The 14,067-nt window shown below is 36.9% G+C and overlaps 1 protein-coding gene across 1 annotated transcript; it reads left to right on the top strand.

Moving 5' to 3' along the window:
• Positions 1–6,763: 6,763 nt before the first annotated feature.
• On the top strand, positions 6,764–7,738 carry LOC109533401. The gene is made up of 2 exons (XM_048670776.1): positions 6,764–6,873; positions 6,997–7,738. The coding sequence occupies exons 1-2, from the start codon at positions 6,814–6,816 to the stop codon at positions 7,669–7,671; spliced, it is 735 nt and encodes a 244-aa protein (XP_048526733.1). The 5' UTR covers positions 6,764–6,813; the 3' UTR covers positions 7,672–7,738.
• Positions 7,739–14,067: the final 6,329 nt, after the last annotated feature.

Here is a 14,067-nt window from a genome sequence, read left to right as displayed (position 1 = left end):
TAAACACATTTTTTTCAGGTGGCACGTTGCAGCTTCTTCGGTAAGTTTGGCATTCCTTTTCCCCTGGTTGCTATGTAGATGTAAAACTTTTAGCCCCATATTTAAACCATATCGCGAATTCAGTTTCGGCCAAAAACATCGACAAACTTTGTCAGGCGCTTCATATAATGTAATTTTTGTGCACACAACACTTTTAGTTAATGCAAGTAATTTTTTTGAATAAAAAATTACTAACAGGCAAGAACCAGATGGAAAATGTTGTTGAGGTTCCAACTTTAAGAAAAAGTAAAATGTAAATACGTTAACACTGGAAACGGGAATTTAAAGGTTGAAAACGTTTTTTTTGCGATTTGCGGCGAAACGTGATCGTCTAGCGGAAAATATTCAATAGCACACTTGTAGATAATGACGAAGTCTAAAACTTCTGTACTTAACACTTTTTGAGAAAACCTCAAATTAGCCGTGAAAATGGCAAAAACCCTATTTTTTTGCATTTAATTTTTTTCTCTCTTAATGACACTGTAAAAGTATGTCTTTTTCGGTAAGAAAGAGGAAATTTAAAACGTGGAAACAGTAAGTTGGGAAATGAGGATACAGTTTAGGGGCTGATAAGTTTTTCTGCGATTTGCGACAAAACCTGAGCTTAGGCCTGGGTTACACTGTGTGGAGTGGCGCTATTGACACAACAGAATTGAGCCCCTTTATAACAACAAATACATAATTATAAACTTTCGTTTTTCAGTTCGGGGAAATATTTTTGGAAAAAGACCAATAAATAATTATTAAGGTTTTGTCCATAATTCGAAGCTGCAAAAAGTTTTCCAAACTTTTTGCAATGCGGTTAACGAGGTAAGTGTTCCAATAAAATAATTTTTCACAGAAAATACCTGAAGATTGCCAGTATTTTAAGTAAAACTAAAAAATAATGCGATTTTTGCATAGAAAGAATTGCTTAATAGACACTTTGCTAAAACTGGAATGACCTGAAAATTTAAAGGAACTTTAGAAATCCTCAGAGAGACGAGGGCGGCGAATTTTCCCAATAATTTTTTGTAAACTTTTGCTCTCTGGTCGTTTTTTCAAGATATTTGTAATTACTTTCGGTAAAAAACTGAATTAAATCTTTCGGTTTTTGGGCCAAATTCGAAGTAGAAAAGGGTTTTCTAAAGTTCCCTGCAAACCGATGAATGAGGCGAATTTTCTAGCAAAATTAATTTTGTAATTTTTGGCTAAAAACACCCCAAGGAGAAAACCCTAATTGCTTTGGAAAAAAAACGGTAGGAATTTTTGCTGGAATACTGAAAAAAGTTTTTGTTAAATTTTTACTATGCCATAAATTTTTCTTGTAATTTTTCGCGTAAAAATCCTCCAGATCGTCGGTATTTTTAAGTGAAACTCTACAAAATAGAGCGTTTTGAGAAGAGAGTATGCAAAAAAAAATTCAATCAACTAAAAAACCACATTTTTTAACAAATTCTACAGTCTTCAGAGGAATAGAGATGACCAGATTTCCAAATAATGTATTATAAACTTTCGCTGATTCTGTTCGTTTTTTGATAGAAAATTGATTGATTTTTGTTCCAAATTCGAAGCTGGAAAGGGGTTTTTACAAAGCGACGAAGGAGGCGAACATTCTAATATAATTTATTTCATAATTTTTCACGGAAATGCCTTATGATTGATTGATGTAAAAAAATTGAGCATCTAGAAGAAAGAGTAACTTGGCTAAAACTGGAAAATTCTCAAATTTGAAGACATTTAAAAAATATTATTAATAAATGGCCTTTAAAATAAATCTAAAAAAGTTTTAAAAAAAGTTAACATTTTTCCAGCAACGGAATTGACTTACTGCGCCGGTACGTTGGATTGGCGCCCCAAGCCATGTGCGCAGCACTGCGGCAACTCCTAAAAGTTCACTGAGTTACCCAGGCCTACCTGACCTCCTAGCGGAAAACCTTCAATGGCAGAGTTGTAGATAATAAAAAATCTAAAACTTCTCTACTTAACACTTTTAGGCATAACCTCAAATTAATAATGAAAATGGAGACAAAACAGTTTTTCAGTATTTAATTTTGTTCTCCCTCATAAAAGCTATAATTTACATGAAGGCGTGAAAAAAATATGTCTGGTTTGGTGTTGAATAAGCATGATTTTTCGTAGTTCAAAATACGACTAGTTTTCGAGTTATGTAGGTACATGTTTCTAAAAAAAACTACTCTTATCTTCCACGGGCATTGCCTAGATTTTTTTTGTATATGGAAGGTCTATAAGCGGTCATAAGAGTGGAGTTCACCACAGTAATGCTGCAAAGAGTGCATAATAACGTGATTAAACCGATGCCAAAAAAAAATAAACTGTTGGACTTGAATAACAGTTACAAAATTGGCACTGCAAAGTGGGCATTTGAGTTCAATAAGGGCATAAACACTGATAGTGTCAATTCTGTCATATCATCCTGCAAACAAATGAAGATATCAAAAGCACAGGCAAGTCAAAGACACGCGCACGGCACGTGCCAACGATATTAACGTTGCCGGCGCAAATCTACTAAAATCCGAGGGTGCATCGATTTGACGACTAAGACCCGTCAAATTACTTTGTAGACCGATTTGATACGAATTAAATCGTTACACGATGCCGTAAATATTTGTTAAATAACGGCCACGTGGCATATTTTGTTTTAGCTTTTTGAGCGTGGGATAAAACACACGTAGAGAAATCGGGGAAAAACCTGTCCATCTAGCCAGGAGGCTTTCAAAAAATTTGCAGTAAAAAATCATCTGCTGATTATTCCACCTTGCCACCATTTCCCCACTTTTGATTCATAAAAATTATAGTAGAATAGTTTCTGCATTCTTCGGCTGTTTTACCCGAACGTCACTTTTTCACATTCACGCGTGGCTCTTTCCGGATAAATTCGCAATAAAATTCTATTGAAGTGATAAAGACTATGAAGGAAAAAATGGAATTGTTCATCCCTATCCATATTAAACACCCTCTCGATGTCAGTTATGATAAATTGGATGAAAAGATAATGGGGCAGCAGGACGAAATAGCGCCGAAACTTCCTGCGTGGGGCGGCCGCAGCCTGCAGACTTAGAGAATTAACTGTCATGGATACTATCTTTAAAAACTTGGGGCGTTAAAGGCTTTTGTCGCTCTTTTGTTTGCCCCAACTACTTATGATGTCAGTTATGATTTTATAATGTCAACCGACAAGGGGGTGACTGGGCTCTAGTCGAAATTGTAATTTATATTCACAGTCGAATTTAATAGTCTTCAGTTTAGGAAGAATGGGGCTCTAAGAGAGGCAAATCGATTTTTTACTGCAATTTTTATTCGCAACTTCTCCATCTATTGCCCGCATTGTGGCGGTTTGCAATTATTGTATTCCGGGTTATTACTATGCGATTCCCGTTATTCCGTTTCTTCGGAATCGGATATCGGAAGAATGTGACTCCGCCTTCGCTATTTTCGTTCCAGTGATGCGTTCCTAACCGACACAAACCGCCCTCCGAACCGCCCTGCTTTCATATCTTTATACAAAACGAAACAGTCTCCTTTATGGGGATGCACTTCTTAATGTGGGTAGGTAGGTAGAGGGGTTGTTTGAGATTAAGAAGCAAGAGCGAATGTGGCTTTCAATGTGAAAACCGAACGGATATACGTTCCATGGAAATCGTGTGTTTTTTATTATTTTCTCGTTCGTGCTTTGTGGTCTGAATAAAGGCAATTTTGTTGCAAGTTAAATTGATCTTTTTCGACTCAACATTTTGCTTACAATACATTATTGGTTATTAAAGATCAACTGATTTTTTGCATAGATTGATTAAGGCTTTCTATTGCTCTTTTCAACGAAACTATTTTCTGGACGTTAGTGTCCATTTTAATTTTGCATTTTTCCTCCTATCCTTATCCTTCGTTTCTATCTGCTCAGATTTCGTGATTAGTTTCGTTGAGTCAACATTTTTATGATAATTTTGATTGTAGCTTCTGCTTGCCAAATTAAATTGTTCAATTTTTTACTGTTATTTTTTGTTTTTGTTTTTCTCGGTTTTTTCCAATTTATTCTATGCGATTTTTGCATATATGTAGTTGTGTAAATTAAATTGATGAAACTTTTTGAGTCATTTCATTTGTAAGATTTGCGCGCTTAATTATCAAATTTGCTGTTATTGAGCATTAATTTCCGATTTGTACCTTACGTTATGTCAACTTTTCTTCCATAAAATTTCCAAGTAAATTTTTTTCTTTCGTCTTCATTCTTCTAACTGGTAATTTTTCCGGTAAACATTGTGCAAAATATGTTAAGTCAAAGAAATTGTCGCCAAAATAGAAGACAGAAAAATCACGAGTGCTTGAAAGCTCAAATGAAGAAAGCGGCTTACGCAATCAACGATTAAATTTGTTGGTTTTGCTTTGTGTGTTGTCTAGTGCTTTGTTGCTTGTGTTTTCACTATTTTTGATGGCCATTTTTTGCCTCTTCTTGCCTGTTTTATTTATCCTGCCTGCCAAATTCATCTGGATTTTCACATTAAATTTTTTTTGTTCCTAAATGAGACTTCCTAGCAAAAAACCATTCATTATCAAATTTGTGCGTTTTCCACTTGTTTCGGTCCATTGCAATCATGCGAGTTTTCCAAATTGTTGCTTGTAAATTTTCTGGGACATTTCAGTGCTCAGCTTTTCTTTCAGCACGTAAAAATTGTCAAATTTTGTTTGAGATTAGTAGATTTTTGTTCGAGCAATTTTTCCGCAATAATTTACAATTTGTGTTTTGTCACCTCAACTTTTCTTCCATATTTATTGTCAAGTTGCAGTTTTCCTTCTATATTCATATAGTCTTCGCCTGTGCCTGAGCTGATATTTTGCGCTAAATCTACTAACTGGAATTATTTATGATCAACATTCGGGAAGATACGTAAAAAGAAGAAAATTATTGCTTAAATAAAAGGCAGAGAAGAAACAGGAGGATCGAACACATTCTTATATAGACACCACTGGAGTGTAAAATCGCTCAAAATTTTAAGCGCATTAGGCTGCAGACATATTCTGCAGGATTTAGTAAATATTTATTTGTTCGCACTAACACTCTCAAGCAGACTAGTGGCTTTCGAAAGTTGCTCTCGCTTCGACTAGAGCAAACAGCAATTAAATTTTTTTCGTTGTGCAATTATAGAAGACACTTCTCTGCTAAAGTTCTGAAAATTTCAAACAGATCAGACGAACAGGAAGATTTTTCAGAAATTAATCAATGCGCACTAGATGAGCTAATACTAGCAAGTAGATTGGCGGATCTCACAAATTCCTCGCGTCCAGACTAGGGCACGTAGAAACGTGTTCTTTTGTCTATTTATGGAAAACACTTGAATCTTCAAGTGTTTAAATCTTCAGACTGATCATAAAGCAGAAAAATTTTCCAGGAGTTTTGAAACGATTATTTGATCAAACTCACACTCTCCAGCAGATCACCGGTTTTGAAGAATTGCTCTGGTCTCAACTAGGGCGGGGAGATACTTTAAAGAAGTTGCCTGTCCGCAAAAATTCTGAAAATTTCCACGAGCAGTTTCCACAAAATTTCGAATTTGGTCGTAGCAACTCCAAACGAAGCCAGTTTGGCGTCAAAGAATCGGCGATTCTCCAAATCCCCGATTAAACTGTTTTGCAAACAGCACCCCCATAAAAACGGTTGAAAGGCAGAAACAGGCCGAAAAATGGTCCTTCGAGCCGGATTGGAAGTATGAAAACCGTGACTTCACACTTTGAATTGAACATTTTTTTCAAGATGTTGAGACTACGACTTTTAATGCAATGTTTCAATGGAAAAATCAATTTTTAGCTAGTTCTTCACTTGGATTGACTTTTTGCCCAGCTAATACCGTATTGACCGTCCTCAATATAAAGAATCGAGCTTTAGCCGGCCGATGGCGATTTCCAACGAAAAAAAGAGGTAATATTTCATTCAAATCCGAGTGGAAGGAAAAGTATTACGTGTCGTCCGGTTAAAGCCATAGACATGTGACGTTGCGAGGATTTGCCCAACGGTCTGTGAATGAAGAACAGTCTCGATCGTCCCATTTCTGGCTTAATACCGGTCAATCTCAGAACGCCATGCGATCGGATGGCTTGTTTAAGTCCAGTTTATCGCACCAAATTTATCGCCGATATTCTGAAACCGATCTCGTCTCTTTGGCCAGACTGCATACGTGCAGAAAACAACTGCACTTACGACAACACTGATACTAAAGCAAAGAAAAAGAAACATTTGCTTGCAGAAAAACCAGCCAGGCATCCTAGCAAGCCAAACGAATCCCTCCCTCATGGTGAAATGAACATCTTAAAGCAACGAAGCGATCAAACCCTTGTATTTAGCACCCAATTTGGATACTTTTTAGAGGGCCTCATTGTTTGGACACATCAAATGGTACCGACAGATCAAGGCGGTTCGTTTTATATAGGGCGGCGTTGAAAAATATCTTTTACACAATCTAACAATGAGACCACAGGGGCTGCTTTGTTCATTGCAACTATATGCTGATCTTCATTGAGCCTAGAATGTGCTTATTAGACCGCAAATTTGAAGCGAAAAAGGTTTTTTTGGGCCGCAGATGCTTTCTAAGTGCATGTAAACGGTTGTTCACTAATAGGCAATTTTTGTGACTATTAGCCAAACTTAGCAAATTGCTCTTAATGTTGGCAATTTGCGTGCTAAATCGACGGAAATTTTCAAGCAACGCTGATAACCAAGGCCTTCAAGTCGCATATAAAGGCAAACATTTCTTGAAAGTGGAAAAACGTGCCAAACAATTCAAGATGTTCAAACTTGCTCTGTTCCAGTTGGTTCTTGCCACGGTTGTGCTCATTGTTGCTGCGGTAAGTAATAATTCCCTCTTATTGAGTGAAAAACGGGTTTCGGGAGTTATCTTAAGGGTTTTTTTTTAATAAAAATCTTTGATATGCGCCTAAGAAATAAGGGAAATATCCGATATTTTCCAGAGACCTCAGGGCGAAGCTAAAAAGCTTAATGCTTTTTCTAAAACCCAGCTCAACAAGGAGGCAAAAGGAACTGGACCCAAACAGCCTCTAGCTCTAAATAAAGAGTTAAATGACAGCTTGCTCAACCATCCAGACAAGGATTCCTCATCTGAGCTTAACTTGGGTTTAAACGCTCTAAATGAAGACTTAAATGACAGCTTGCTCAACCATCCAAACAAGGATTCCTCATCTGAGCTTAACTTGGGTTTAAACGCTCTAAATGAAGACTTAAATGACAGCTTGCTCAACAATCCAGACAAGGATTCTTCACATGAGCATAACTTGGGTTTAAACAATCTTATCCAAAATGGCAAAGAAACCAGAAAATCTCTTTTAAATAAATTGAATGCAGTATGGAAGCCGAAGTCATTGCTGAATTCTTTGGGACTGAACTCTTACTTGAACGCCCAAAGGAATCTTGTAAACGTTGAATCTGAAGAAGGGCACCAAGGCAAACAAAGGCTTAACTCCCTGCTATCCAAACTAGACGCCAGCTCCGCAAAACCTTTCGTTGGTATTTCTTCAGTATTTTCCACTGTGCATATATCGAGCCTCAATGAAGAACGCAAACCGCAAGCAGAAGATTTGCTTCTTGCCCTCAACGAGGCTAAAGCTCTAGAAGAAATTCCCGCATAGAGAGGAGATTCAATGGATTATTCATTTTATATGTAGCAACTTTTTAATATAGTGCTTGTTCTTTAAACCGTCATTTCCTAACACTACCAATGAAAAAACCCGTCAATGTTAATTAACAAATAAATGCGAGAATCGATGTAAAACGCGAACTTCAAGCGCCACCAGCATTTTTACGGGGCGTTGAAAAAAATAAGAGTTTAGCAGCAATTTCAAACGCATTAGTAACGCTCGAATGCCATTGGCTGAGCTTGTTTTGGGGGAATAAAGGGTGGGTAAGGGTGCGTTGGGCTCGACGTGTGTCAAGAACAGGCAAGACGCCACTTCCAATACGACGTTTCACGGTAATTGGATTAAAATTTTAATTAATCCGAACATTTTCACCATATTTATTCAGCGAAACAATCGCGCATTTGATTGGGGCGTTCGAATTTTGTCAATTAGTTTGCCTTGTTTTCACCGATTTTCACCAATCAGCTAATGAGGCCGCACCGAACGCACAAATTTGGCCTTTAATTAAAGGCAAAAACGATTCCCGATGGCTGAGTGAAAGAAGACAATTTAAACATGTTTCATCCATCAAGTGATTGTTGTCATCGATGAGATGTAAATGCGCCCGATCGATTACGCCCATGATCTTTTAACGACATCCGAGTAAAAACTTCCAATCTCATTAATTTTCCGGTGCTCACTACAGACGAGATGTGGATGATGCAGACAGAAGGACTGAGGACCTACAAGGGTCGTCAGTCAAGCACTTAATACAAGCAAATAACGCGCGACCAAATTGAGTTAATAGCAATCGCAAGTCATGAAGGCCTAATTGCAATTGGGGGACGAATTTGCTGTTGATGGCTCACATAGGCGCCCTTGCTGCGGATTGAAAAATACGCGGAAATTGCCGTTGCAACACCAAAAGTCCGCTTAGTCTCCAGACTTTGGTCCGGTTGAATACGCCCCTCAAGAAGATGAACAATGAGTACTCATATCTGGGAGTTATTGAGGACACTTGACTATAAAATTGTTGATAGTTTGAAGCTGATGAGGACACAGGAAGACTTTTCAGAAATTTAACTCTGTTATCCGAGCCAACTGAAGTTCTCCAGCAGACTACTCAGTTTCAAAAATTCCTCACTTCCAGACTAGGGCAGGTTAGAAACTTCTTTCCGAGTTTAGATACAGAAGGGAATTCAATGTTAAAGTTCTGGAAATTCCAAGAGAATCATCCTGGAGGTATATTTTTCACGAATTTGCAAACATTTACTTGATGGAACTATCTCACTCAGACTAGTGGCTTTCGAAAATTCCTCTCGTCTCGACTAGAGCAAACAACGACGTGTTTCCTTCTACTTGTATTTCCAGCAAATACTTCATTGTTAAAATTTGGAAATTTGCAAGCGAAACACACTGCAGGAAGATTTTTCAGGAATTAACAAACTTTCGATTCGATGAACACACACTCTCGAGCAGACTGCTTCACTTCAAAGATTTGTCCCGTCCAGAATAAGACCAGTAGAAACTTGACTGTTAACGTGATGAAAATTTCAAGCGGATCATTGTGAATGAAAATTTTTCAGGAGTTAACAAACGTTGATTTGATCGAACTTACACTCTCAAGCAGACTACTGGTTTTCGAAAATTCCCATCGTCTTGACTATGACATGTAGCAACTTGTTTTGTTTTTGTATATTTATAGAAGACACTTAACTGTTGAAGTATTGAAATTTTTGAGTAAATCAGACGACCGGATGAATTTTCACAAATTAACTAACCTTCACTCGTTGGACTAATCTTATCAAGCAGACTTGAAAATTTTTTTGAAAATTCCTTGTGTTCAAATTAAGGCAGCTCGGAATTTGATTCTTTGCTCATTTAGATATAGAAGACACTTTACTGTTAACCTGCTGAAAATGTCGAGCACATCAGCCCGCAGAAAGATTTTTCAGAAATTCAACTCTGTTATTCAAGCCAAGTGAAGTTCTCCAGCAGCCTACTCGGTTTAAAAAATTCCTCACTTTTAGACTGGGGCAGGTAAAAACTTCTTTCTTAGTTGATATACAGAAGGGACTTCAGTGTTATAGTTCTAAAAATGTCAAAAGGATCACGCTGCAGGCATATTTTTCAGGAATTTGCAAACGTTTACTTGATCGAACTATCTCAACCAGACTAGTGACTTTCGAAAATTCTTTTCGTCTCGACTAGAGCAAACAACGACTTGTTTCTTTGTACATTTCAAGCAAATACTTCAGTGTTAACATTGGGACATTTTCAAGCGAAAAGCACTGCAGGAAGATTTTTCAGGAATTAACAAACTTTCGATTCGATAAACACAAACTTTCGAGCAGACTGCTTCATTTCAAAAATTCGTCCAATCCAGACTAGGACCAGTAGAAACTTGTTTCTCTGTCGATCTCTAGAAGATACTTGACTGTTAACGTGCTGAAAATTTCAAGCGGATCATTGTGCATGAACATTTTTCTGAGGTTAGGAAACGTTGATTTGATCGAACTAACATTCTCAAGCAGATTGCGGGTTTTCGAAAATTCCCATCGTCTTGACTATAGCCTGTAGCAACGTTTTGTTTTTGTATATTTATAGAAGACACTTGACTGTTGAAGTATTGAAATTTTTGAGTAAATCAGACTACCAGATGATTTTTCACAAATTAACTAACCTTCACTCGTTGGACTGGTCTTATCAAGCAGACTGTTGAAAATGTTTTTGAAAATTCCTCGTGTCCAAATCAAGGCAGCTCAGAATTTGGTGCTTTGCTCATATAGAGATAGAAGACACTTTACTGTTAACCTGCTGAAAATGTCGAGCACATCAGCCAGCAGAAAGATTTTGCAGAAATTCAAATCTCTTATTCAAGCCAACTGAAGTTCTCCAGCAGACTACTCGGTTTCAAAAATTCCTCACTTCCAGACTAGGGCAGGTAGAAACTTCTTTCCGAGTTGATTTACAGAAGGGACTTTATTGTTAAAGTGCTGGAAATTTCAAGAGGATCATGCTGCACGTATATTTTTCAGGAATTTGCAAACATTTACTTAATCGAACTATCTCAATTAGACTAGTGGCTTTGGAAAATTTCTCTCGTTTCGAATGAGGCATGTAGAAACTTGTTTCGCTTTGCGTTTATAGGAAATACTTGAATGTTAAAACGTGGAAATTTTTACGAAAAAAACATAGCAGCAAAATTTCTCAGGAATTAACAAACTTTCGATTTGATGAATTAACACTCTCGAGCAGACTGCTTAATTTAAAAATGTTGTCCCGTTCAGACTAGAACCAGCAGAGACTTGTTTCTCTGCATATCTCTAGAAGACACTTGGCTGTAAAAGTGCCGAAAATTTCAAGCAGATGATTGTGCATGACAATTTTTCAGGAGTTAACATACGTTGATTTGAGCGAACTGACACTCTCAAGTAGACTACTGGTTTTTTAAAATTCCTATCGCCTTGACTATATCAGGCAGCAACTTGTTTTGTTTTTGTGTGTTTCTAGAAGACACTGGACTGTTGAAATAGGGAAATTTTTGGGTAAATCAGACGACTGGATGATTGTTCACAGATTAACTAACCTTCATTCGTTGGACTAATCTTATCAAACAGCCTGCTGAAAATTTTTTGAAAATTCCAAAATTGACCAAATTAAGGCAGCACGGATTTTGTTTCTTTTCTCATTTGAAAATGGAAGACACTTTACGGTTAATCTGTTCAAAATTTCGAGCAAAGCAGGCCGCAGAAAGCGTTTTTAGAAATTGTCAAATTTTCATTCGATCAAAGTAACACTCTCAAGTAGACTACTGGGTTTCCAAAATTTCTCACATCTAAACTAGAGAAGGCAAAAATTCGCTTTTTTATCCATTTATAGAACAGACTTGTCTGTTTAAATGAGGCTAATTTCAAGGCGATTAGACAGCAAGAAGATTTTTTTGGTATTAACTACCGACTCGATCGAAGTAACATTATCACCCAGACTATTGGCTTTTGAAAATTGCTCATGTCCAAATTAGGACAGAAATAAACTTGTTTCTTTGCTGATTTATAGATAGAAGACTCTTCACTGTTAACAACCGAAAATTGCGAGCAAAGCAACCTGCAAGAGGAGCCTTTAGAAATCATCAAACTTTCATTCGATTGAAGTAACATGCTCAAGCAGACTACTGGGTTTCGAAACTTCCTCACATGCAAACTAGGGCAGGCAAAAATTTGTTTTTTTGTTTATTTATAGAACAGACTTGCGTGTTTAATGGCTGCAAATTTCAAGTAGATCACACAACGGGAAGAATATTTGAAAAATAATTGACGCTTATTTGATAAGACTAACATTTTCAAGTAGACTACCGGCTTACTCCTCATATCCACACTAGGGCAAGTAGAGACTTGTTTCTTGCCTCATTTATAAAAGACACTTGACTGTTCAAATGGTGACAATTTCAAGAAGATTAGAGAGCAGGTGATTTTTCAGCAATTAACGAACTTTCATTTGATCAAACTAACTTTGAAAATCCTAATAATTGATTTTCAACTTTTCGCCCTCGATTTTAAACCCCCATAAAACTTATTCCTGAATTCCGCCCCTGCTTTTGCAGCTTTGCCATACGCCGTCGAGTGTAATTCAGCAGATTTCTATTATCCAGCCTAAATTATGTTGATCGTAAAGTGCAATTGTTTTCTTTTCAAGGCCCTCGCTAATTTATTTTCGCGATCAAGCGCCCTTAGCAGTCGGCCCTGAGCCTACTAGGGATAATTACGCCGATTTTGATTAAAATATCCGAAAAACTGATTGAATTAGGCAACTTGCGTGGATTTCGGCCGCAAAATCTAAAACGCCTAATGAACATCTGCCAAAACCGCACCAGTTAGGGGGAAGTTCTCCAGCCATTTTGTGCCCCGCAACATAACAATGGCATCTGGTTAATAAAAAGCGCCGTTTTACCACATTGGTTATGAGTTCGAATTTAACCGGCAATAAACAAATACTTTGACTCGTCTCTATCTGTTTCCCCCTAGCTAGTAGATAGGGATCCACCCCGTGTTATCTCACCTGCCCTAAGGGTGCACTTTTCAATCAGTTTAATCCAGGGGTGCTTTCGAATGTCGAATGTCTTGTGCCGGCTTTATATTATGTAAACCGAAAATGCTGCAGGGACCGTTTTCGATTCCCATTTAAATCCACTTTCATTCAACAAATGGGGTAAAAAAGTCCTCAAGTTCTACCAAAAATAAAACACTCAGTTCAATTTTACCATGTATTAATTAAAATATGTGGGGGGGTGTGGTTTTGTGCAAGGCTTTGTATACTACAGAGTGAAAAATTGTAGCAATTTAATTTATTTCTCTGCTTCTGTAGTATGCAACCATTTGCTAAAACTTCTGAATAAATACAGTCAATATAATCAATCAGTATCAATCAATATACAGCCAGAATGAGAAGCACGTTGCATGAGTGAAATAAGGCAACACTTTGAGTGTTTGCTGGAAAAGGACGAAACCAGTTTTAGAGGCGGGGCTTCGCTTTATCTGGACTTTTATTGATTTATTCAATTTGCTCCTCATGCTGGAACACTTTAACTAAATGAGTGGAAGATATAACAATAAAAAAATCTGCATAGCAACTCTTTATTAATGATTAAAATTATTAAACGAATTGGGAACTCTCCAAAATGTTTTTAAATTTTTAGCAACTTTTTATATATCATATATTATATAATAGATTTTACACCAAAATTTTAGTAATATGCAACTTTCGACCCTGCTAATCATAAAATTTGAAGCATCTAATAACCATGGCTATATACGTTTATGAATTTTACTTTACACAATCATAATTCATAGAATGATAGAATGATAGGAGAGTGTTAGTTACGTTTTAATCAACCATTTCATCACATACTTTTTCTGAAATTGGAGACTTCGGTTCCCTTACAACCCTCGCATGAAGACAGCCATTAATACGAAACAAACATAGACTAATAAGAAAACCTAACACATAAGCTAAATGGAACGTAAATATAATATTGCTCCCAATTCTTAGATGTGTTGAGCATATAGTGGAGTATGAAAATTGGAAAACGGCTCTTTGCCTTTTCTCTGTTATGGCAGCCTTATTTACAACGTTCAAGCGAAATTACCGGATATAACAAATTTGGCAGTATACTTAATAGTAAATGGTGTCGACGAGGACGCGCATTTTATAACAGAGCAGACGAATCGCGTTATAGAATCCGGTCCAGGTCGCTTGTTATAGAAATACACCATTTTTTAAATAAGTCATATATATTATTCACTTACATATTACACTCTTTTTGAAGCTTCAAGGCTTAATTTAATCAAAATTGCCCACAACTTCAACATGTATACATACATAAATACGCAGGCAGTGTCTTATTTCCTT

This window comes from Dendroctonus ponderosae, unplaced genomic scaffold (genome assembly GCF_020466585.1).
Source record: "Dendroctonus ponderosae isolate FM_Combo_2020 unplaced genomic scaffold, Dpon_F_20191213v2 Dpon_F_20191213_1, whole genome shotgun sequence".
Classification (NCBI taxonomy): domain Eukaryota; kingdom Metazoa; phylum Arthropoda; class Insecta; order Coleoptera; family Curculionidae; genus Dendroctonus; species Dendroctonus ponderosae.
The sequence above is the reverse complement of the archived record's forward strand: the minus strand, read 5'-3'. Positions and strand labels throughout refer to the sequence as shown.